This window comes from Protopterus annectens, chromosome 5.part0, assembly GCF_019279795.1.
Source record: "Protopterus annectens isolate FY-2018-M chromosome 5.part0, PAN1.0, whole genome shotgun sequence".
Lineage (NCBI taxonomy): Eukaryota > Metazoa > Chordata > Ceratodontiformes > Protopteridae > Protopterus > Protopterus annectens.
This window is the reverse complement of record NC_056735.1, coordinates 299436389-299463392: the sequence shown is the minus strand read 5'-3', so window position 1 is coordinate 299463392 and position 27004 is coordinate 299436389. Positions and strand designations below refer to the sequence as shown.

The 27004-nt window shown below is 39.1% G+C and overlaps 1 protein-coding gene across 6 annotated transcripts in view; it reads right to left on the bottom strand.

The window, feature by feature from the left end:
• Nucleotides 1–2644: 2644 nt before the first annotated feature.
• Nucleotides 2645–27004, bottom strand: part of CNKSR2 (connector enhancer of kinase suppressor of Ras 2) — a 2909208-nt gene continuing 2884848 nt past the window's right edge. For 5 of the 6 annotated variants that reach the window (XM_044072276.1, XM_044072278.1, XM_044072277.1 and 2 more), the window contains one exon: nt 2645–5038. In XM_044072276.1, the coding sequence (XP_043928211.1) occupies nt 4820–5038 (219 nt within the window). In that variant the 3' untranslated portion in view covers nt 2645–4819. The remainder of the gene's footprint in view (nt 5039–27004) is intronic. The other variant, XR_006364961.1, reaches the window with a different exon arrangement.

The window sequence follows — 27004 nt, the reverse complement described above, 5'->3', positions numbered from 1 at the left end:
AGTGCACAGGCTGAAATCAAGGGTATGTGCTAATAAGAAACGTATTAGTGGAACTATGCAACTGCTCATTGTGACACAACAAAGCTATACCAGTACATTAAACCAGAAAATGATGAATATTTGAATGACATTGATATGAATAATTTTTCTGCATTATCTGAAGTTTACTGTTTGGAACATTTGGAGACAGCCTAATTTGGAGAATGAAATTAATGGCAGAAGACAAATAAGGCAAAACAGTAAGTAAGGGACAGCTATGGGCAAACCAATTAACAAACTAGTGTTCAAAATTTATTGCTACAAATCTAAGCTAAAATGTAGTCTTTAGAGACTGATTTGATAAGTCATTCATTGATATACTGACTGCATGCAGTTTTATTTTTAAGCTCTAAAGAGACTATCTTGAATGGCATATTTCCAGACCACAAGTAAAATCAAAATGCTGATTATCAGACCTCCCAGAAATAATGTTAAATATATTTATTTTGGGGGCTTCATCCACATCTCCTTTAACAGGAATTTTTCTATTGAACCCTGCAGAGTTGTTCTAATAACACCCCCCCATCCATACTGATACCATTAAGTGGATAGCTCCATACACAGAATTATCTCCCCCTCACACACACACACACACACACACACACACACACACACACACACACACACACACACACACACACACACACACATAGTGATCTGCATGAACACCTGTATATCACTTGCATTCAATGTAGATTGACTAACACAGTGCAGAATGCAATAGAATCTGCAGTCATCATGCTAATACTATCCTATTCTTCTCCTTTTGGCTGCTCCCATTAGGGGTCACCACAACGGATTATCAGTCCGCAGTGGCAGTAGAGTTTTTACGGTGTCAAGTTGCCAGCCTGGCACTCAAACTTCCTCAGAAGGCATACGCATGCGCACACACACACATATCTAGGGCCAATTTAAAATGCCCAATCCACCTGCAGTATGTCTTGGGAATGTGGGAGGAAACTGGAGCACCTGAAAGAAACTCACACGAACACAGGGAGGACATGCCGACTTCGCACAGAAGGCACCCCAGCTGAGAATCAAACAGGAGAACTTCTTGCTCTGAGGTGACAATGCTAACCACTGTGCCACCCCCTACTAATAATGTCCTCTAATTCTAGCAAATGCTAAATCACAGCATTAGCTCATTATGTCATCTTAGCACAAAATGGTTATTCCTCCCTCCTCCAAATATCAGTTATGCATCACCCATTGAGATACCACAGGTGGCAGGTTCAGTTCATCAGGATTTGTAATATTTTTATAACATTTTGTTCCTGCACCCTTGCAGTGGTCGCTACATGATTAGATTCACTGTAGACTAGGATATATACATACTGACAGAGAGTTTTAGGCTATTCAGTCAAGTTTACTGCTCACTTTACAGCTGGGCTTCACCTGGTGGTAGCTGGCAGTAAGCAAAAAAGGCATTGCTGCTCCAGTACTGAAGACACTTCTCTTAACATACTGAGTTACCTTCTCCATCACTGATTCCATGTGTTTTAATCTAGTGTCAGGAACGGCTTACCAACAAGGTATCATATGCATTGAAATGTTTATTTATTAATAAAACAACAATTTATCCCTTTTCTACTACAGAGTTCTAACTAACCACATACTAAAGTGCTGGCCTATGCTCTCGCTTCAGTTTCTTGAGCAGCGATTTTGTCTGTACAGAACTTTGTTCTGAATTTCTGGAGAAGGAATTTAAGTTTCACTGGCCTGTGATAGGGGAAGTACATGATGCTTAGGCATGCATTTGAAGTGCTGTAACAGTATCCTCATGATTCTTCTGCTCCGTCTGCATGTGCCCATATTAGAACTACTGTCTTCTACTGTCATATACCTTGAAATGGCAATAATGCTTTCAAAGCATAAATCTAGCTATTCGCAGTGAACAAAATAAAGAAAATTATTTTATGTATTCAAAGGAGAAGGTAAAAGACAGCTAATACCATCTGTATAACATACAGATCTTGGTCTTACTATGCTCCAGACAAGGTGAGTACCAATAGTCACCAAAGAATGGGAAGCCAGCTGGGGAAGGATAGGAATAAGTGGCTGGAGTCATTTCATTCATCCCAGGTGTGACAGTCAACTAAAGTCCAACCTCAGAAGCACCTCGCAGGGAAGGCTTAGACCTGTAAATTAAACACACACAGGGGTATGTGGGTATAAGCCAAGCAAAGAGGTGCACTCATATCAGTTGTGTACTGCAGATGTGCAGAAGCATGCACCTGGACACAGCTCAGCATAGCAAGACACTGTACTATGCCTGTTCACTGCCAAACAAAATATGATAACATCTCGTACCCTCCAGCAGGATAATGTGGTCCAGCTTCTGCTAGTCACTGCTGCCTTCCAATCCTTGGAGTCAAGAAAAATGAATTAAGAAAGTGGGAACTTGACCAGATGGATGGTGGATAAAAAAAAAATAATTTAAAAAACAAGTTACCTGATCTGGATCAGCTGTTTATTCTACTAAGAAGCAATTAGTAGGCAAGTATGATCTTACTATTAATACATACCTTGATATATTATTCAAGAAACTGGAAATGAGAAATAAAGTCAATATTAACTAGAAACCCAAGGAAAAGTACAACATCACTGTTTTAAAAAGCTTATTTTATTGGACTCAGATCAACGTTTTGCTTGTCAGCTCAAATGATACAGTACAAACATACATAAGAAGCAGTAATAATTTGAAAGAAGGCTCCATAATCAATACAACTGATGGGACAAATATGCCAGTCATGCTATGCTTAGTATTGAAACCTAAAATAGAAATATAATCTGTAAGGTTTACATCGCAACTTTCAGAGCAATAATGCTGTCCTTTACTAAAAGTAAAGTACAGTCAGAAAAGCTGTTGCATAGCAACAGAGCAAAATCTTTTTTTACTGCCATAGTCCTGACACTGAATCATCTCTACAGGGTCATGTTGTATACATCCATAAGATATAATTCATTTATAATAATATATTTACTTTTGGTCCAGGAAACAGTAAACTAGAGTCAAAATGCTTGTTACCATTTCACAAGTCATTTTTTTTTTAGTCAAGCTCACCCCTCTCCCACAGTAACTGTACAAAACCTGAAAAGTAAATATACAAGTCAGTATCCATGCAGTACATAAATATCTAATTTATACAAATAGCCTTTCCCATGTGGTATAAATATTACACTGGACCCCAAAATCCATACAAACATGATTTGTCATCCAAGCTATTTAATTTTAAGTGACATAACTGCCTCCAGAAAGGCCTCTCCTCAAAATGGTTGTGCAAACTCTGCAAAGCATTTGTACTCAAAGAGATAATTCATAGGAAAACATCTGTAAATCATTTTCTGCAGTAAAGATGACCACTGCCAAAGAGCTGAGCTTCTAGATTTGTAAATACATTCACTGATTAGTACAGGCAATAGCATAAATTGAAAGGGCTGAAGGAAAATAAGGTACAAAAGGCAAAGTATCGGCATAATACTCTCACAAACACTCTAAATAATACAATATACCAAATAAAAGCAGCACAAACCAAGTTTTGCCATGCACTTGATCACTTTATTCCTGAAGTAACAGGCTCATTTACAAGTAAGATAATATTTAGGATATGGCACCTACAGCAACATAAAAGGTGTATTTTAATACAACAACCCCAGGGCACATTTCCTCTACTAAAGGTAATGCTCAACAGTGTGTATGCGTATTGTAGCTTTATTTGATGGGATGCATTTCACATACATGTAAATCTGAATTTACACTCAGGCTGGTCAATTTCCCAAGGAGTCATGAACTGGTTTATTTATTTTAGCTTTTTATGACAACTTGATATGTGCATGTCCTTCCTCTAAGTAACTTAGAGCAGGATATATTCCGTTTTGTATTCCAATTAAGAAGGCACTAACACATCTTAACTGGTTACATTTATGAAGAAAAACTGTATTCATTTACTGTTTTGAGTTGATTGAACTTTCAAAAATTAATGTGAGCTATTATACATATTTACTTAATAAAATATTCCCAAAATTTTCTTCTACCAAATATAATGTATTCTAGTGCAGGATATACAAACAGTCACATTTTTTAACAGCACAAGAGGTAGAACGGTAACAAAATTAACAGAAAATGACAAATTAAATTACAAAAGTATAGATGGATATGTATATTTTGTGAAAGATAGTAACCAGTCCTGGTGATTACACGTACTTGAGACTCAAACTAATCCTTAGTTTTGGTATTTATATACTAATTCTTTGCTTGATTACTGTTATCACATTCAAATGCTAAGGCCAAATATTTTATATTTTATATTTAGAGATGAATTATCAAAGCTATGTAGGAAAATAAACTTTAATTCGCAACTTTCCTGAAAATGTGGTATGTCTGTACATGTATCAGTAAAAATAAATCTTGAAGTAACTGAATAATACTGACAGCAAATATGGACATAATAATAACTAAATATTAAAGAAACATGGACATAATAGTGCAAAATGTTGCTCATATGAGAACCACTAGTCCTTCAAATCTCTTTTAATAGTAAAAGTACATCTTTTTAGAAAAACTCAGTGAAGGACTACTTTTTTCACACATGTAAACTAAAGGTTAGATCACATACTGTACAAAATACGAATCAGACAAAGCAGCAGAACTGTGTAAGATTTACATCGACTCTATATAGTTTAACATTAATATAGGAAGTCACTTACATATTCGCATATATAAAATATGTTATGCACATGTTTTGAGTAATCTGCATGTTACAGAATCAGTGCAAGAACATTATACATGCGTTTCAATATATGACTGAGTATGCACTAAAGATGGAAGTAGATCCTCTAGGTCAGAAGAAGTGCCATTTTCGGGGTCCTGTGTAGCATTGCTCTGACATATGTCCAGGAAAAGATCAAGGTATATTTGTTTCCATTCTTGAAAGTCTTTAGATGTCAAGTTTGGATTGTCTAGGACCTTGTCTATGATGGCTATTTCTCCTTCTCTTGCCTGCAACACATAAATAATAGTGATTCATTTATGCACATTTAATAACAGGGTTTATTAATTGATCCAAGTGGACCTTTTTCAGCTACAACCTGAGCAAAAAGAATGCAGAAGTAATATTTGGATTACACAAAAACAGAATACTAGCAATTGAAACATCACCTGATGTGGAAAAATAATCAGCAAATATCAGACAATGTGCAGATGTCAGTGAGGTAGCCTTGTATTAGGATACAATCAGATGAATGTATAACTACTTCCATTATGCCAGACTTGGGGTTATTTACAGATTTCAATATTATGACACAGTGTTAACTGTCCCACTGTGACTGGTTTTCCACTTCAGACTGAATATCCTACCTGAATTTTAAATGTTTTTTTTTTTTCGTTTTGGCTCCTTGCAGCTGACCATCAGCTGTCCTCCTTCCATTCACTGGACATTTTGGGCTCTCCTTCCATCCCCAGACTAACACCAGCCCATAACAGAGGCTAGCAAGGAGACTGAGGCACCTGAGGAAGTGTCATTTTATACATATAGATATATATATATATATATATATATATATATATATATATATATATATATATATATATATATATATGGGTCGACTTCAGTCGATCTAACTTTTACAAGTTCGAATCACATATGGCCGAGACCATATGTTCAAACTTGAAAAAGTTTGAAAACTGACATAAAACCACAAAAAACAAAAAAAACATTAAATTAAACATCCCCCACCCCCCCTTACTTTAATCTTCCAACTCCGAGATCGCACTACATTGCAGAAATGGGAGCTCTTCCCTTTCCGCTCTGTACGGAGATCTCCATTCAGTCAGATCAGACTTTTATATATATTTGTTTAGCGAGGTAGTGCTCTGATCTTAATGGACCATTTTCAGGCATGGCCCAGGTGAATAGGATTACATAAGAAATTAAGAAAACATATTTACTGATACAAGAATATGGTAAAAAGCAAATATATATACATATTTACAGATGTAAGAATATGCTACAACATTAAGTTCAAGAAGCAGTTAATGTTAAAACATGGATGGAAAAAATGGAAGTATGCTTAGCAGAGCTTTATAGATAAGACACAGCCATATGGCTGCCAAGGAGGGTTTCTTTAAGCTCTATGTTTCCCATTCCCTCATAAAGCCCTGGGCCATACTTGCAATGTAGCACATCTACGTTGTACATGTCACGCAATGTAGTATAGTTACCTCCATGGCAACTCAGCCAATGCCCTGACTGCCTTAAGGACAGCATCCCCTCTGTGTCTCCAGCCCCTGATAGAGATCAACTGATAGGCACATCTGAGTGTACCCTTCCCCTGCAGGACTGACATACCCACCCTCCCCTTGCCAGCATCTCAGATGCTAAAGCTCTAGTCTAAACCTGGTCACCTGGGCTATAGTTAGGGTTTTATCCATTTTCACAATGCTGCTGGCAGTCCATGTGGGGTTTTACCAGACAGTCTACTTTTCTTCCATAATGCACACATATGCAGTAGAGGAAATGATCTTCCAAACTGTCCATATCTGAGTGGTATTCATGAGAGAGACTATATGAGTGCATGAGAGGGCATTTTGTGATACACTGATGTCTTATGCAGTATCCCTTTTTCAGCTATGTGCCCACTGATTGCTAATATAGGCAATACCTGTCCTATGACTCTGAACTGCATAAAACTGGTAAGCAGACAACAGATTTATATAGTTTGATGTGAAGAGTATAATAGGATCAGAATAAATTTACAACGACAACAAGAATTAGAAATATTCATCACTTCTAATTTAAAGTTTACATCCCAAGCAGATACATTTAAAATAGTTAGTCAAAAGTCAGTGTATCACACAGCAAGCAACACATTTTTTTTACTCTTTCTGGAAGTGAAACCACTTCAGTTGTTGTTAAACCAGATATATTTACAGAAAAGGTTGGACTCAACATAGTAAAATGAAAAGACTGGGTGGAAGTGATATGTTAGGGATTTCTTTAGGTTGGCAGGGCAGAGGTGAGATGTAGGGATGTTGGGTTGCTCAGTTAAGCTCAGCTTTCACCCAGACTTAGCGCCTTCTCCTAGTTGTTGAAGCAGTGCACTTTTGAATAAGTTTAATGCTTCTTTATGTTGATCCCTAAGGGGCAGAAAGTCCAAACCAGTGTGGTAACTGTAGCGAATAACCTGTAACTAGTTATAAGGTTGATGATTTAAGTGGTCGAAATGTAGGATCAGAAACACTTTTCCCACCCTTCAGCTCTACACAGTGTTCACTCTCTTGCTTGCTTGTCAGGCTTAACATTAAGAAAAAAGAAACTATGTCACAGTAAGAAAAAAAAATGCCTCATAAAACCCTTGCGGTACCTCTAGGTGCTTCTTTACGATTAGTTGAGTGATGCTTGCGGGTGTCCATGTCTGCATATTTAGATTTACATTAATAGCTGCCAACCAGCCTTACAGAAAAAACTATTAAAAGCTGTCAACCTAAAGCTTACACAATAATGAGAAATGCATCTGACAAAGATACTTGATGCTGTCTAGAAGAACTACAGGGATTATTAAATGAGAATCACATGCATAATTATTCAAGTGGTCAAAAGGTTCACACTTCTGTAAATATCTGAACAAGCAGTCACCATGGGCTGAACTACTTTGGCCTCATTTGAAACAGGCCAACTATATGAGCAAACACAATGCTCACAGTATACATACAGTTTGAACATTTATTAAAGGGCCTAAGTTTTTACTAAACAATATAAAAACAATACAAAAATGAACTTATTCATCATAACCTAAAATTCAGTTTAAGACTTTTAATCCAGAAAGTGATATCATGGTGAAGATGAGTTTGTGCTGAACAATTCTACTACTTTTATACTTTTACAGTAATAGGGAGTATGGGTGTGAATGGCCACTGCTGGGTCACCCATCCCGGGGTTGGATGATGAAGCCTTAGCTCACCTCTTGGATGACTTGGGGATGGGCACTAGGTATTACAGCCATGGAGCACAAGCTTGCAAACACACATTGACAGTGGTAATATCAGTACTAGCAGAGGGGCAGCATAGGGAGGCACATATTTCTCTTAATGGTAAATAGCATCTGTGGAGCTCAACAGACCATACTAGCCTACTTCCTGCTTCTCACCTCTCAAGGGAATGAATGGGCTGATCAGGTCCTCAGACAAAGGAATGAATGGGATGTACAGCCCTCACCCAGGCTGAGAAGTACATGGATCCTGCTCAGAGACAGAGGAACAAACAGGTTGTCAATGGGACAAATAAAAAAGAGCCATTAGCTAGATAGTCAGGGGTTCAAACCCCCTACAACTTAACTTATGAATGTGATCTAAATTACTAATACTAATATGCATGAAAACCGTCAATGTTTTTTTTACTAATGTCTAGCTTTAGTCTGCCATTGTACATCATTATTTTACCTGTATATGTAATCTATGTTACTAATCCATTTGAATATAAGTATTTCCACTGTCATGTTTGAGCTATTCTCCCTTTGCTTTAGCTGGAAAAAAGGGCTATGCTTGCCAAGCCAGGCTTTTCTGTTAAACAAATGGAAATAAATAGAATTAAATATAATAGAAAAGTCTAAGAAGCAATGGCTAGAAGTCAGAAAGTAAGCTTCCAGAACCTACAGATACAAAAACAAAATAATGTAAATCATACATTATGTTGAAAACAAAAATATAATAATGTAGTTACTGAGTTAACAGCATATATTTAGCACAATAAACACTCTGTGTATTATTGTCTGAGGTAAACAGAATACGTAACAGAATCTCAGAACACTGGCTGTATTTCCTTAATGTGTATTGAGCTAAGGAGCAGAACTCAGCAGGCTCTGATAAAACAGCAAACAGCTTATGTAATTGGAATGGTAGGGATGTTTATTCATTGACTGAGAAACTGAAAGTTATGGACTATTTGTTGTTTGCAATTTACAAAAATCTGGTTCCAATATTTCTCATGTTATAGAAACTGCTGCAATAAAGTTTCATACTAAAAATTAAGCTGAGATTTATTGACTTCCAGATGTTCCTCTCCATTTCATCAGATCTTCTCAGTAATGTTTATGACAACAATGGCCTCACAGCTACATTCAGTGATTAGTACACCACATCCTATAGTGTCTTGGTTAATTATGTTATCGCTCATCAAAAAGAAATTACTTTTTAAAAAGAGAGAATGCCTCAATTTCTTACATAAAAAAAAGAGGCATACTTGTTGAATAAACATTGGGTTTCCTGCAAAGCAGGAATGAGGATAGTTATATAGCCATATTTAGGCTACTGAAAGAAGCCAGACAATTCACTGGAAGTGCCTCATTCAAAGGCCACTACATAGGTTCATAGGTAGGTACTAGACTATCTGCCCGAAGGCATTTATAAGCCTAGCCAGAATGTGTTGGCTTTCACCACCCCCTTAGATTAATTCCCTGTGCCTCTGTCTAGCAGAGCCATTGAAGTGATCACTTGGGTAAACTTTCTGTTTCCCATCCACTCGTCAAGGTTTCTCTTGAAGAAGGTTAGCGAGGAGCTCTGCCTAATGTAGATTGGAATATTGTTCCAGAGCATGAGAAGTCTCAGGGACACGAATGTATCCCTCCAGCATATCCTATTTATTGTTGTGGTGAGGTTTAGATCCCTGGAGCATGTGGCTCGAGGGGACACAGTTTTCTTTAGGTGGAGCATGTCCATCAATTCTGGGTTGGACATGGCCTTGTATGTCAGGCAGAGATCACCTCTGAGTAGGTGGTATGCAACCGAGTACAGCTACAGTTTCTTCAGTCTAGCTGCATAGGGCATCTGCTTGAGGCCAGTGATCCTCTTGGTGAGGGACTTCTGTGGACTTTCCAGTTGTTGCAGGTGTCTTGTAAGCTACATCCCAAATGGGGCATTGTACTCTATGATGGGTCTGATGAGTGATGCATAGAGGGGCCCAATGACCTCTTTCAATCTGGATGCAAACCCTTTTGTGATTAGGTGGGCCACATAGAAGGATTTTCTAACCACTTTGGCAATTTGATTATCAAAGGAGAGGTTTCTATCTACTTGATTCCCCAGATCCATTACTATGTCTTCCATATTTAGGGGGCTACCACCTATGTGGTAGTTTGTGGGTACTTTGTTTTTTCCAAAGAGGATAACTATTTTTAAATCTCTAATTACTCCTGTCTTCCTGAACCTAGTCGCTAGCCCATAAACCAGGGCACTACCCTTTCTACTTTCCCTGCTGGCTAAATACTACCTATCCTGAGGGTCGCTAACACTGAACAGTACCCACAGAAAAGCTCTCATCACTTGGTGCCTTCAATTCTAAAAAAACCAAGGCACTACCCTTTCTACTTTCCCTGCTGGCTAAATACTACCTATCCTGAGGGTCGCTAACACTGAACAGTACCCACAGAAAAGCTCTCATCACTTGGTGCCTTCAATTCTAAAAAAACCAAGGTTAATCACTTTATCAATAGTCTATCTTAACTAAAATAAATACTATTATACAAGTATAACCGCTGGTGCACTGGGTTCAAAGAAACGGCAGTAAAATTCACATAAATTGAAGTTAATAGTACATCTCCCAAAGCTTCTGGAAACAAACAGAGCTCCTAAAAATAGTTAAAGTATATTGTATTTTGGGTTGCTTCCTGCATTAACATTCTACTTGCCTGTTTTCCACTTGCCCATAGTCAATTTGGAACTGGATAAACCCTCCTCCTCCTACCTGTGACGCAGGTGAGGTTATTTATCTACCCTCAAGTAGCGCCATTTTTAAATCTCTAATTACTCCTGTCTTCCTGAACCTAGTCGCTAGCCCATAAACCAGGGTATGTAACTGTTTTTTGACTATTTATATCACTATGATATAACTTTGAAATTACTTTGTTTTGCGACAATACTTGGTGTTGAGATTTGTCTATAAAATACTGTATATCTGCTACATCTAAACGCTGGGATTTAGCTTTTAACAGCGTAGAGGGCTGATGATTCTAAGCGTGTATCACGCTTACCTAACCAGTAGTTAGTATTAGTGTTACAGCGAACTGAAGTCTGCTGGCTTTACTTCTAATATTTGATGGTTAAAAATACTTGCTGTTATTTGGCGGTTAGTGCTTTGTAATTTTAACAAATTCCTAGTATCCTGGGCTCTGCATATACTTATTGTTAGCGTGAAGAACAGCAAGCAAGTGCGTTGCACTAATATCAGCTACAAGGCTGTAGTGAGGAAGGATTACACTACGCAGTAACTGTTTTCACTCTTAGAATGACTGAAGGACTATGCTTGCATTTAAACCTATAGATAGCGAACTTGATTTTTGCTACCGCTGTGTGTTAAATAGATAGCTTATATGAGTTTTACCAACGCTGTGTTTTAAACTTTGAACTGTACCCAATAATTGTGATTTTTCATTACATACTACCCAATAAGTTTGATTTTCAAGTCTTATTACTTGCCATTTGTACTGCAACTGTAAATGGGAATGATGTAAAATCTATCTATGTATCTGCGTTTTTCCTTACAGGCACTACCCTTTCTACTTTCCCTGCTGGCTAAATACTACCTATCCTGAGGGTCGCTAACACTGAACAGTACCCACAGAAAAGCTCTCATCACTTGGTGCCTTCAATTCTAAAAAAACCAAGGTTAATCACTTTATCAATAGTCTATCTTAACTAAAATAAATACTATTATACAAGTATAACCGCTGGTGCACTGGGTTCAAAGAAACGGCAGTAAAATTCACATAAATTGAAGTTAATAGTACATCTCCCAAAGCTTCTGGAAACAAACAGAGCTCCTAAAAATAGTTAAAGTATATTGTATTTTGGGTTGCTTCCTGCATTAACATTCTACTTGCCTGTTTTCCACTTGCCCATAGTCAATTTGGAACTGGATAAACCCCTCCTCCTCCTACCTGTGACGCAGGTGAGGTTATTTATCTACCCTCAAGTAGCGCCATTTTTAAATCTCTAATTACTCCTGTCTTCCTGAACCTAGTCGCTAGCCCATAAACCAGGGTATGTAACTGTTTTTTGACTATTTATATCACTATGATATAACTTTGAAATTACTTTGTTTTGCGACAATACTTGGTGTTGAGATTTGTCTATAAAATACTGTATATCTGCTACATCTAAACGCTGGGATTTAGCTTTTAACAGCGTAGAGGGCTGATGATTCTAAGCGTGTATCACGCTTACCTAACCAGTAGTTAGTATTAGTGTTACAGCGAACTGAAGTCTGCTGGCTTTACTTCTAATATTTGATGGTTAAAAATACTTGCTGTTATTTGGCGGTTAGTGCTTTGTAATTTTAACAAATTCCTAGTATCCTGGGCTCTGCATATACTTATTGTTAGCGTGAAGAACAGCAAGCAAGTGCGTTGCACTAATATCAGCTACAAGGCTGTAGTGAGGAAGGATTACACTACGCAGTAACTGTTTTCACTCTTAGAATGACTGAAGGACTATGCTTGCATTTAAACCTATAGATAGCGAACTTGATTTTTGCTACCGCTGTGTGTTAAATAGATTGCTTATTTGAGTTTTACCAACGCTGTGTTTTAAACTTTGAACTGTACCCAATAATTGTGATTTTTCATTACATACTACCCAATAAGTTTGATTTTCAAGTCTTATTACTTGCCATTTGTACTGCAACTGTAAATGGGAATGATGTAAAATCTATCTATGTATCTGCGTTTTTCCTTACAGGCACTACCCTTTCTACTTTCCCTGCTGGCTAAATACTACCTATCCTGAGGGTTGCTAACACTGAACAGTACCCACAGAAAAGCTCTCATCACTTGGTGCCTTCAATTCTAAAAAAACCAAGGTTAATCACTTTATCAATAGTCTATCTTAACTAAAATAAATACTATTATACAAGTATAACCGCTGGTGCACTGGGTTCAAAGAAACGGCAGTAAAATTCACATAAATTGAAGTTAATAGTACATCTCCCAAAGCTTCTGGAAACAAACAGAGCTCCTAAAAATAGTTAAAGTATATTGTATTTTGGGTTGCTTCCTGCATTAACATTCTACTTGCCTGTTTTCCACTTGCCCATAGTCAATTTGGAACTGGATAAACCCTCCTCCTCCTACCTGTGACGAGGTGAGGTTATTTATCTACCCTCAAGTAGCGCCATTTTTAAATCTCTAATTACTCCTGTCTTCCTGAACCTAGTCGCTAGCCCATAAACCAGGGTATGTAACTGTTTTTTGACTATTTATATCACTATGATATAACTTTGAAATTACTTTGTTTTGCGACAATACTTGGTGTTGAGATTTGTCTATAAAATACTGTATATCTGCTACATCTAAACGCTGGGATTTAGCTTTTAACAGCGTAGAGGGCTGATGATTCTAAGCGTGTATCACGCTTACCTAACCAGTAGTTAGTATTAGTGTTACAGCGAACTGAAGTCTGCTGGCTTTACTTCTAATATTTGATGGTTAAAAATACTTGCTGTTATTTGGCGGTTAGTGCTTTGTAATTTTAACAAATTCCTAGTATCCTGGGCTCTGCATATACTTATTGTTAGCGTGAAGAACAGCAAGCAAGTGCGTTGCACTAATATCAGCTACAAGGCTGTAGTGAGGAAGGATTACACTACGCAGTAACTGTTTTCACTCTTAGAATGACTGAAGGACTATGCTTGCATTTAAACCTATAGATAGCGAACTTGATTTTTGCTACCGCTGTGTGTTAAATAGATAGCTTATTTGAGTTTTACCAACGCTGTGTTTTAAACTTTGAACTGTACCCAATAATTGTGATTTTTCATTACATACTACCCAATAAGTTTGATTTTCAAGTCTTATTACTTGCCATTTGTACTGCAACTGTAAATGGGAATGATGTAAAATCTATCTATGTATCTGCGTTTTTCCTTACAGGCACTACCCTTTCTACTTTCCCTGCTGGCTAAATACTACCTATCCTGAGGGTCGCTAACACTGAACAGTACCCACAGAAAAGCTCTCATCACTTGGTGCCTTCAATTCTAAAAAAACCAAGGTTAATCACTTTATCAATAGTCTATCTTAACTAAAATAAATACTATTATACAAGTATAACCGCTGGTGCACTGGGTTCAAAGAAACGGCAGTAAAATTCACATAAATTGAAGTTAATAGTACATCTCCCAAAGCTTCTGGAAACAAACAGAGCTCCTAAAAATAGTTAAAGTATATTGTATTTTGGGTTGCTTCCTGCATTAACATTCTACTTGCCTGTTTTCCACTTGCCCATAGTCAATTTGGAACTGGAAAAACCCCGCTCCGCTCGCCCTCGCTGCGCTCGGGCTCGCTCCGCGCCCCGCCCTGCCCCCAAATCCCACCCGCCCCCAGTAGTCCTACATTTATAGCTAAGTAGCCACGCCCCTCTATCCTTCTTAGCCTACCAAATTTTACTTCCTGTTACCCCCCACCCCCTTTCAAACACCAAAACCTTCCTCCCCTTCAAACTTTAAAAAAAAAAAAAAAAAAGCAAAGGCTTCTACTTTCCTCCTACAGCAATGCACCCCAGCTCAAAGAAAACTACATCTGCCCTACAGGGAAAAAGAAGGGCAACACTAAAAATAATATCCTTTCTACTACCAGTAATTACCATACTTTACATTATAACCAAATATGAAGATCAACCCTACTCAGGTTTCCATTACCCCAGATATCAAACTATAGCTCCCCTACCTCTGTATAATACCAACAACACAACCCAACAACTACACAGAAAAACCACAAATTCTAATTACTACTACCCTTACAAACCAGACCAAACACGCCCCAAATCTAAACAAGGGCAGAAATTGTTGCAGAAACTTATGAGGCTGGTGGAATATCTCAGAAAAAGCATCACTAAAGATGGAGATGTCCACCCGAACCCTGGCCCCACAGCAAAAATCAACTCTAATAGCCCACCAAGAAATACTAACTCCCTCCATATCTGCCACTTAAACATTAGAAGCATCAACAATAAAATACACAACCTGCATGCTCTACTAGCTACCCACCTCCCAGATATTATGTGTTTAACAGAAACTTGGCTAAAACCAGGGACCAATGACAATGAGATTATACCACCAGGCTATAATATACATAGAGCCGACCGTATAAAAAAAAAGGGTGGCGGCATTGCAGTGCTCTACAAAAGTAATCTAAATGTCAGTTTTAACCCTACTCAACCACCCCAAATCTCTAATGCTGAGATACTTGCTCTAAAACTACAGCTTAATAGAAAAAAAAGTATTAATCTAATTGTAATGTACATCCCCCGGGGAAAAACTCTGACACATTGGAAAGCATTCTTAACTGGCTAACCAATAACTACCCACAGGAAACTATAATCCTGGGAGATATTAACATTGACTGGTACCTATGCTCCTCAGAGACTAACCCTACCCATATAAATCTTCATGGGTTCTCTCAGACCATCACTTCTGCTACCAGAGTTGGGAACTCTAACCAAAAAGAGAGTATCCTTGACTGGATCCTTATAAACAGTCAACCCCAAATGTATACATCTGGGACCCTCCCAAATGAACTCAGTGATCACCTTATAACATATATAAGGAAAAATAAAACAGGTAGTCCTATACATCCCACGTATAAGTCAATTAGAAATAAGAAAAATTTTGACCTCTCAAAGTTTAAAATGGAACTTAGATCCTGTAACTGGGCAACTCTTAAGTACCTCCCCCTAGAAGAGGCAGTTTCTAAATTTAATACCACTTTCCTAACCATACTTAATACACATGCCCCAAAAAGACTAATCAAAACTAAAACAAATATTACTCCTTGGCTTACAAAAGAAACAAAATCTAAAATAAAACTCAGAAACAAATCCTGGGAAAAATGGCGTACAACCAAATCGCCCCCAGACCGCATTAAATTTCAGCAACAAAGAAATATGACAAAAAAAGCCATACTAATAGACAAAAGAAACTACTACTGCCAACTTCAAAATAAGCACCAAAACAACCCTCAAAAATTTTGGGCAGGTCTAAATAACCTTCTCCATCCTGGGAAATCCTCCACTCCTACCCCAGAAATAATAGTAGATAAAAACCCTGAAGAAGTAGCCAATACCTTCAACACTTTCTTTACGGATACTATACAAGCCTTAGCTAACCAACTATCCACCACAGCCTCCACTACTACAGAACTCACTCCAAAAACCCTTCACACTTTCCACCTACAACCAGTCTCTACTTCCTCCATTAGATCCTTACTTCAAAAACTTAAACCTAGCACCCTCTCCGCAGACCTCCTGCCAGCTGAATACTTACAAATAACTGCAGAGGACATAGCTTACCCCATCTCTATACTTATTAATCGTACCATTTCCGAATCTACAATTCCCTCAATATGGAAAATATCATACGTAATCCCACTTCACAAAGGCGGCACATCCACTGACTTATCAAACTACCGGCCTATAGCCATAATGTCACCACTAGCCAAAATCATGGAAAAATGCCTACACAAACAACTCCTTCACTATCTTACCCAGAACAATCTGCTCACCAACTCTCAACATGGCTTTAGACCCAATCACAGTACTACTACAGCGCTCCTCTCTTTTACTGATATAATAAACCAAAACCGGAATAACAAAAATATATCTTCAGCACTCTTTCTAGACTTATCAAAGGCCTTCGACATGGTAAACCACCGACTACTCCATGATACCCTAAGAAACCTCCACCTGGATAACCTAACTCTAGACTGGTTTCAGGCCTATCTCTCTGGTAGGAAGCAAGCAGTACTTTGGCAAAATAAGCTCTCCAACCTCCTTCCAAATACCATTGGAGTTCCTCAGGGGTCCATACTGGGTCCACTTCTCTTTTCAGTCTTTATTAATGACCTTCATAAAGTCATCCCTGAGGCCACCTGTATTCAATATGCCGATGACTCGACATTAATATGCTCTGACAAATCCCTTGACAAACTACTATCTAACACCCAAAGCTGTTTCTCAGCAATAGAAAAGTGGCTAGCTGGACGGCAACTAATTCTGAATCCAAAGAAAACCAAATTATTACTCTTCCATCCTACCCAAAAACTCCCAAACACTGCCTTTACCATACAATCCAATAATGGGACAATTATCTCCCCAGACTCCCACACGAAACTATTAGGAGTGACCATTGATAATAAACTCAAATTCGACATCCATATTAATCAAACCATTAAGACCATTAACAAGAAACTGGGGTCACTATATAGAATCAAATCCTTTCTAACACCAAATGCAAAAGTAACCCTTGCTCGCTCGCATTTACTCTCTACCCTTCTATATGCCTCTCCATTGTTTACCAACCTTAACAAATCAGACCTAAATAAACTATCATGCTCCTACAACCATATAGCCAGATTTGCAACTGGCAAACCATATAGAACTCATCATTGTATTAACCTAAAATATCTTGGCTGGTTAGAACTCCCAAACCTTCTTCAACTAAACCAACTCATTGAGGCATTCAAAATACTCAAACACCCTGAAAAGTCCCCAGCACTGGGTAATTTAATCATACCATACACCAATCTAAATAGCCTTCGGTCCTCGTGTAGAACACTCATTCAAACAGTCAAATCCTTTAACTCTGGAGGAGATGCATTATTTGCCAATTCCATTGGTAAGATATGGAACTCCCTCCCACCTATTATTACCACCATTACCTCCCTACCCCAATTCAAAAAAAGTCTTACCCACCATCTCCAGTCTCACTGGCTTTGCCAATGCTCATATCCAGATTAATATCTTCCTACTTTGCCTACTTCTTTTCTCATCTATCAACCAATCTCCTTCCTGTTGTACTCTCTGGATCTTCTCTATTACCCCCATAATAAGTCTTTCAATCTTCTCTACACTACCTAACACTATTCTCACTCCTTGTCAAGTTAGACTATCTAGTATAAGTAAAATTACTCTTTGCCTGTGCCTATCTTTTCCTAATAATGTCTTGTCTATGAATGCTACCCTGCAACTCTGTTGGTTATTACAATAATGTATTAATATGTATCTATTTTATCCTGTATGTAATTTACTCTATATGTGGAGCTTTTCTCCCCGGGCCTCCGCTGAAAATGGACATATATCCAGTCGGATTCTCCCGGTCAACAAATGTAAAATAAAATAAATAAAAATAAATAAATAACTATGCACCTTTTGGCATTTAGCTTGAGGCCATGGTTTTGACACCAGGTATCTGTCACAGTGAGACCCTTTTGGAGGATGTCTGTGTCAGCCAGAGAGTCAATTATAGCCCCTAGTTTGCAGTCGTGTGCGAACTTGGTTAGCCATAGTCCTCCTGTGCTTGCCTGTACCTCTGAGAAGTATATGCCGAACTGGAGGGGTCCTAGGACTGAGCTCTGGGGAATGCCACTTGTAACCAGTTTAGAGTCAGACCTAGCTCCCACAACTCTTACCATGTGGGTTCAGTCCATGAGCCTGTTGGCAATCCATTTCGTGATGTAGGGGTTTATGTTTAGACTGGTGAGCTTGTCTATAATACCTGAGTGGGGAATGGTGTCGAAGGCCTTTGCAATGTCTAGGTAGGCTGTGTGGACTACCTTTCCCTCGTCTATAGCCTTGGTAACTGTCTCAAAGAAGTCCACCAGATTTAGGAGGCATGATCTGCCCTTAACAAAGCCAAACTGGGAAGACTCCAGTGTTTGGAAGTTTCCAATATCTCTGTTAATGAGATCCATGATGCTGCACTCCATAGCTTTGCAGACCAAGCTAGTCAGGCTTATAGGATGATAGTTCCTGGGGTCTATTGAGGCTACACCTTTGTGGAGTGGAATAACCACTCTGTGGACACATAGCCTGTGGAAAGGCTGAGTTTAAACAGTGTGTTTAGATGAGGGGTTAGTTCATCTTTGAGCTCATGTAGGACGCAGCCTGGGACACCGTCCAATCCCATTGATGCTGTGTTTTTGGCTTTGGAGAGGGCTGTTTTAACCTGTGTGCCTGTGATTTCAGGGGCACTACATTCTTCTGGTATAGTTATGGGCCCTTTTGGGGGTGAAGTTTGCACTGAAACTGTCTGCCAGGATGTTGGCTATATCAGTCAGTTCAGTGTATTTTGTGCCATTCTGCACTAACTCCAAGCAGATCTGAGAATTGCCACTTAGATTCTTGACATAGTTAAAGAATGCCTTGTGGTTATCTTTGGAGTCCATGGCAATTTTTCTTTCGAAGCTAGCCTTGGATGATTTTTTGAAGGAATGTAGTTTCTTGCTGATACTGATCAGGGATGTCTTCCCTTCTTGGGATTTTACTCTTTTCTGTACTAATTTCCTCCTTCTGTTGTATAGCTTGTTTATGGCAGGGGTCCACCAGACTGGTTTCCTTTTCTTGGAGGAGTGAGTCTTGGTTTTGTTTCGGATAGCATGATCCATGCATTCTTGTAGGTGTCCGTAGAGTGCATTAGTAAAGGAATTTGCAGGTTGGACAGCATTGTCCTTTAGCATGGGGGCTTTGAAACTTCCCAACTCGGTCTTAAGTAACTTGAAGTTTGCTTCTGAAAAGCTTTTCATGGTGGTTTCTTTGACCGGGGGTGGTGGCGGAATGTGGATATCCAGAGTGATTAGTTTATGGTCAGATCTAACCAGCGAGGGGTTGACCTCCGGTGTGGAAAACCGGTCGCCCATGTTGGTGATGACAAGGTCCAATATGTTGTCACTTCTGGTGGGGTGTTGACCAGTTGATCCACGGCGTTTGAGTTTATAAATTCTAGGAAATGTTGGGCAAGGGAATTTGTACTTGAGTAGTTCTCCCAGTTAATGTTTGGGTAATTGAAATCACCCAATATCAGGGTGTTTGGTAGGACCTGTGACATGGTGGGTGATCTGTAGCAAGCTATAATTTGAATAGCAGTTTTGCCTATTGTTAGTTGCACGTGGATGATCTCTGAAGCATCGTGCTGTGCCACTAACCTGGAGGTATGGGTATCCTTGACGAAAATGGATACTCCCCCACCTTTTGTATTTCGGCCCTGGTTTTGTGGCTGAAATGTATGGTATGAGTTGTAGCCTGGTAGTGCTGAGGTGCTCTCTGGAGCCTTAAATGAGGTTTCTGTTACTGCACATATATTGATTTTCACCATACTGAGGAGTGCCTTGAGTGCGTGCATTTTGAGGTTTAGACTTCTGGCATTGAGTAGCATTGCCCTCAGTTTTTTATTACTTGTGCTATTTATGGCAGTGGGTTTGTCTTTTGAGCCTTGCTTAAAAAAGGCACTATGGGGGTGGCAAGAGCCTTGGCCAGTATTCCAAAGCCTAAGGGTGAGAGGTGCAAGCCATCTCTAGCGAAGCAGTGTGGCTTGTCAAGCATGTCATCCCAGGTTGACAGACACTGGATCCCCTCTGAATGACACCAGAATCTTAGCCAATTGTTGAAATTGATATTTTTTTCTCTATACCGTGGTATCATTCTTGGTGAGGGCAGGATGCTATTCAGGGTCAGGGTCATACCGGCCTGGGCTACATGATCAGAGAGCTCCTCCATGTCTCTTTTCATGTAGTCCAGGAAGGTACGGCTCAGGTCATTCACACCAACATGGACAATGACAGAGTCATATTTGTACTTGTTCTGGAGTGATCTGAGTGCTTGTGTTATGTGGCGAATCATGGCACCCAACAGACAGCTAACAGTAACCTTCTCTTCGTTCAGCCTAGTGAGTGGGACGTCAGTTTGCCTGACTATAGAGTCACCTATTACTAGTGTGTTGGGTATGTTATTTTACCTTAAGGGCTGTGATTGTGTGGCACACTGGCTTTGTGAAGTATGTGTTTCATGGTTTGTATTGGGGGGTGGAGGTTGCTTGGATGTCTGCAATGGAGGTCTCTGTTGCTTCTGCAGATTTTTATTTAGAGCCTCCGAGTATGTTTTTGTGTATTTGTGTGTGTTTTTTGCCAGTGCTGGTTTCAAAGGTCTATGTGAGACTGGTGGTGTGATGCAAGTAATTCCCTTCTCCTCTTGACTGCCTGGTCCAGTCTTGGGTTGAGAGAGCTTAGCCTCCAGTTTGGCTGTATAACTGCATCTCTCGCATGTATTAGTGTTTGGTGGAAGGAGGAGAGGGCTGTCTGTGTACATGAGGCAATTGTAACATTGCCTCAAAATGCCCAGATTCACCAGTTGGACCAGAGAGCACACCTGAAACTGCCCTTTGGTCATGCTTGGATAGGTACAGTGAACTGTTTTACTGATTGGCTGGTAAGGTCAAATAGAGAGCATTGTCCTTCTTTACAGTATGGGGGGGGGTCTAGTGCTAAGGTTTATTAGGGCTTGCTATGGGTTTTGAGCAAGTGCTGGTATGAGAAGTGAATGGTTTGAGTGCTTAAGTTGAAAATGTGTCTAGTTCCAAGGGAAAAATTGAAGAGTAGACTTTGTGGAGCCAGGAATACTTATACCCTAGCTAACCGGCACTGCCCAGCGAGCAAAACTGCGCAAATGCGGGTTTTATATCAGGGAAATGAAAGAGATAGAAATTAGCCCAAAATGGCCAATAAACTACTAATTTCTGGGCTGAAATCACTCCTCCAGGGACAGATAGGCTGCTCAAAGCTCCCTCTCTCACAGTGAACAGAGAAGCTTCCTTCTATCCAATTAAGATATGGGCAAACACAGAAACTTGTAACAGAGCCCTGAATTCAGCACTAACCTGAAAACTGGACTATACTAGCTTAGAAAGGCGGGAAAACAAGTATATATTTTTTGTTTTTTACAGAAAATAAAGCAGATACAATAAAAAAAAAACACTTTAAATGCACAGAGATGACTATCACACTTGAGTGTGTAACCTACAACAGTTAAACAGGTAATTTAAACACAAAAATGACTTTGTTAAAGTGCAGACAGTAAAATAAGTACAATATGTAGCTGAAACAAGCTTTTTAAATCACAGAAACTCTAGAAAAATCTGTGTTTTAGGCGGAATTAGCTAAAGGCAGCAAGAAAATGCAGAAAAATGATACTTAATCACAATGACCTGAGAGATGCCCACACTTCCATTCCTTTTTCATTTACTTTGCACTGTTGCACTTGTGAATACCAAATAGCCTCACTGATATTTCAGATAACTTTTTACACTGGGCTAGGGTGCGACTCTGTGTGCGTGAATTAGTATACACATGCATGTGAAGGGAGTGTGACTCTAATAGCTATAGGGATTAAATTAACCCATCTAACACAGATATGAGGATAGCAGAAGACCTCAGTGTTTAACACTTTGCTGTGAATGGCTTCAGTCTTTCTTAGCCTTGTTATAGGATACTATGCCAATGAATACTATGAAATGTTCTGAGCCAGATCACTACAATAATTACAGTCTTCCACATATCCTGAAGCAAAAAAGATGATGTTACGTGCAAAAAAAAAAAAAAAAAATACTGTTGCATATAAAAAAAGAATTAAAAAAATAAGATAGACAACCCAGTAACTATAACGGTTCCAAAGTACTAAGCAAATAGGAAAACATACTGCGGGTCTGATGTCAAGGCAAATAAAATTGAAGTGTGTTAAAACAAGTCACTTCTACCATACATCTTCAGATTTTGAAGTGTTTAGCATTTCACATTCAATACCAGTGTTTATTGTTATAAAACAGAATGTAAAAGATTAAATGTTGGCAAGTATTCTGCCTATAGTTTCTCTAAATGTATATTATTTCAAATGTTTCTTCGATTTTTATATTTGGTCATACAGGAGATCACCAGACCCAAGAGTGCAGCAATGGTTGCCTGCTTGGAACTTTCTTATGTTAAATAACAAACTTAACCAGACAGAGCACATATAAAGGAATTTAATACACAGTAGATGCTTAGAGGGAGGTGTAATATTTAGTATCTCAGGATACACAAATAAAGAGGCAGACACAGACTGTGTGTCACCACAGCTCTGTTGCTATTTACTTTTAGAAGATACCGGTCACTAGTCCCCATGATGCACATTCCAAAGTCTGAAATATGTCAAAGGTGTGAATTCTTTAAAGGTATATACATGTAAACTACATGCCCCTTAGTCAGAATAAAATACATTTCCAATGTTTTTGGGGTGTGTGTGTGTGTGTGTGTGTGTGTGTGTGTGTGTGTGTGTGTGTGTGTGTATACATACATACATATATATATATATATATATATATATATATATATATATATATATATTCAGTGTGTTTTATACTACATCAGTTAAATCGAAGGTTGAGTTAGGAGGATTGTTTTGCTGAATTGCCACTTCATCACAGGATGATGATGTTTATTTTGCAGTATTGCCACAGTGTGGATTGGGGATTTTGCCCTTTTCCCACTATTTTGCAGTCTTAGAGTTGGTATATATAATTGCCCCTCTGCATAAAACATTTCCTTTTTGCTGTTTGTTCAACTGAGTTTTAAGAATTTGTAGTAGATATAGTATATGCCAATTCAGTGAGTTGGCAAACTGGCTGATGACTTACATAGTGAGTGATTGAAATCTGATTGAGTGTTCCACACGAACTGAGCATCAGTTGCATGCGGTCATGGTAGGTGTAGGTTTGGGTAACTAATGCTGAAGCCTTCTGATATCATGAAATTGTTGGTGTTAGTGAGTATTTATGTGAGTGTGGGTGGCTTAAGGTTAAGTCAGGGCATAGTTTTATTGCAGTGTGTGTGTGTGTGTGTGTGTGTGTGTGTGTCTATTGGTGCGTGTTTGCTTTTATGTGTCTCTGGCCTGTCTAGGTTAGTGGTAGTGTTATAGAAATCTTTTTTGACAGATAAGGTACAAGGTTGGTAAGGTAGTGTAGGCAGTGAAAGTTGCAGGTGCCAGAATAGCTAGTTATTGCTCCTTCATTGGTTACAGTAGTACTGTTATCTAGACTGATTTTGATTCAATTTTTCTTGCATAGAACTCAAGTCCTCTGGTTTTAGCTAGGAAGATGATGACAGATTCTACTCTTTCTTCCACAAGTTATTAATTGACTTGATAAAAGATCTACATATTGCAGTGGAACATTCCTATATTCTATTAAACCTAAGTGTGCATCAATATAACAATCACTAATGATGCACTGTGTAATCTTCATCACTTCTCCATAGGACCCTGCCTAATGGCCCCACTTCCAGTACTCAGATGGCCCATTCATTTTAGGAAGGAGACTGACGGGCATCCCTGAACCTACAGCCCACTCTTTTCTGCCTAGCAAATGCTATTATCCCATTTGTTCCTCCAGCAGTGTTAGTCTGGTGCCAGAGGTAGGGAGAGAGCCTACTCCTGTGTCTGTCTTTCTTCAGTGCTTCCTTTGAGCTCCATTATGCTCCCCAACCTCTGGAAGAGGTGACCACACACACACACACACACACAAACCGATGCTCACTGCTTGGAAGCATGGGATCTGCAGGTTTGTTCTCCATGGGTGTAACACTCAGTGCTCCTGGCAGGTGGCACCCAAGCTCTAAGGCACAGTTGCCTCCCTCTCCCCTGAGTGGGCTAAGTTAGCGATGTCCAAGCCTTTCCAGCTCTTCCCTTTCAGCACTGATTGGGTTCATCAAAAGCAGGTTGTGTGGATGCAGAAAGTGTTGAATCCCTTTGCACTACAGGGGTAGGTCACTTTATCAGCTTTTGATGGTCTCTGCAGTGCTGTTGATCTAACTGTTAAAAAAAAAACAAAACAAACAAAAAAAACTTAGGACTACAGATCACATACTGAATTTGCCACTGCTCTGTAAATCTTGTGTGTTCCATATAGTCACAATGTGGATATTTGCAAGAAATTACCAAATCTAGAAGGGCAAGTCCCACAAACATAACCCTTAGTGCATTACCATACACTTACCCGTAGAATCTGTTAACTTCATCACCCCAGGAAACTAATAATCAGCACAGATAAAGCATACACTATCTTGAACATGAAAGAGATATGTTCCCACTTTACTTAATGGTCTATTTGGAATGGAAAAGGAAATAATTTTTTCTCTTGGTTTATAATGCTGATAAGTATTACAAATAGTGCACAGCCATATAGGTAATTGTTTTGCAGCAAGAGAAAGGGAACATAAACTGAACATGGGGTATTTCTGCTGCTAATTTTCACACTGTCAGTTTGAGAAAAATAACGACCGCTTATTTCTCAGGACCTGCAAATGGAAACCTTCAGCAGCAGCAGAAAAAAGAAGCTGTCAAAAGATAGTGAGATATAGCTGAGACATTTCTGCTTGAATAAAAGAACAGGAGCTTTGGAACTGTACACCAAGCTGTCTCTAACTTTCAGAATGTAGCACCAGGCATCTGATATTTTCTCCCATGGCATATTTCTGGACAACATAGTTTTTCACCTCTGGAAAAAAAAGGTACTTCTGAAAACACAGGTTTAAGCCAAAACCCTATTCAGTCAAGACATTCTGATCTTTGTTGCTTTGTTTATCCTACTTGGTTGATGTCATTACATTCACTTCTGCAGTATTCTCAACATATGGGAGTCCCTGCTGCGGAACCCGATGTCCTGCCAGTCTAACAAAGATTCATATTCCTTTAAATGCTGAACATCACCCAAACGTTCCTTGTGTAGCGTAGGGCATAAAAGTGCTGATTTCTTTGCAGTTGCAGATAAGTGGCCCATTGGAGTTTTTGCTTTTTCTTGTCTTGTTTTTTGCTTCTTGGGGTTAATGTCATCCAGGAAGGGTAAATGCCAGTGTGGGAGATGGATTCCTCATAAAGACCACCATGATTAAGTGTCTTTTTTGTCTAGGAGCTTCTCATGACCACACGTCTTGTTCAATTTGTCAGGCTTTCATCCTGAAAACCCTTCGCAGTAGACTTTCTTCCCTTTCCTTGTATCTTGAGAATCAACATCTTAAGCTTCTTGCTAGAGATACAATGGAAGGACTATCTCACCCCAAGGGTCAGCTGTTAGGGAAGAAGAAGGTGAAAAAGGTATGACCTGAATCTTCTGCTGTCCAGCCTCTGCCAGATGTTTCTTCTGAGGTCATTATAAATCTGGAGGCTTGCCCAGCTGTTGTTGGATTTCTCTGTCGCGACTCTGTTGGAGGCCAGTGAGGATCTGGCTGGCAGCATGTCTGAAAAGGCTTTGCAGGTATCCATGTTGGACATTTAGGGGAACCACATTTTTCCAAAGGGCCTAGTGGAGTTCCTCCATTTTTAGTTGGGGAAGAAGTTCCTACTATGGTTCTTGACTGTTGTACTGGGTCTGAGCCTTGTCAGTTTTTTGGAGGGGATGTTCCCTTAAAAAAGAAACAAAAACTTAAAACATGTTTCTTCTGCTCCTAGGAATCCACAAAGTGACTAACAGGCCTTTACTCAGGGGCTATTGCCTGCTTTAATGTCCTTAAAGCTCCCCAAGAGTTTTCAGTTCCTGTTCCTCCTTGGTCCTCTACTCCCCTTAAAAGGCCTAGAAAACAGGATTCTTCTGAGGATGATGAATTCTGATGACAAATCCCTGACTTATTCTACTCAAATTCCTTCTTCTTTGGACTATGGTTCAGAGGAGGAAGAGGAATCTATTAGTCCTGATGTTCCTTTTGAGGATATTTCCTTTGGAGTCACACTCTAGGATAATGGATTTTTTATGTGGGATTGTGCTGAAGTCTCTGATATCCATAAGAGGTATTATGAGTTGCTATGTTGAAATCTCCTAAAGCTTTAGCTATTCCTTCTGTTCTGGCTGCTTTGCTGGATGCTTCTTCCAATTCCTCTAATGCGTCTGATTCTCTGCCCCCTGCTCCCAAGAAACCTGATAGGTTTTATGGGGTGCCTGAGGATTGTTATTTTTTTATATGGGTCCTGCTGCTGACCCCTCAGTAATGTCTATAGCCTCTGATAAGCCATCTGAAATGTTTCCTTTACCCATGTTATTGCCTTCTGACACTGACAGTAGAACTATGGAAAGGTTGGGTAAGAAGATTTACACTTCTGCTACCTTAGCTTTTAGGGTTATTAAATATCAGA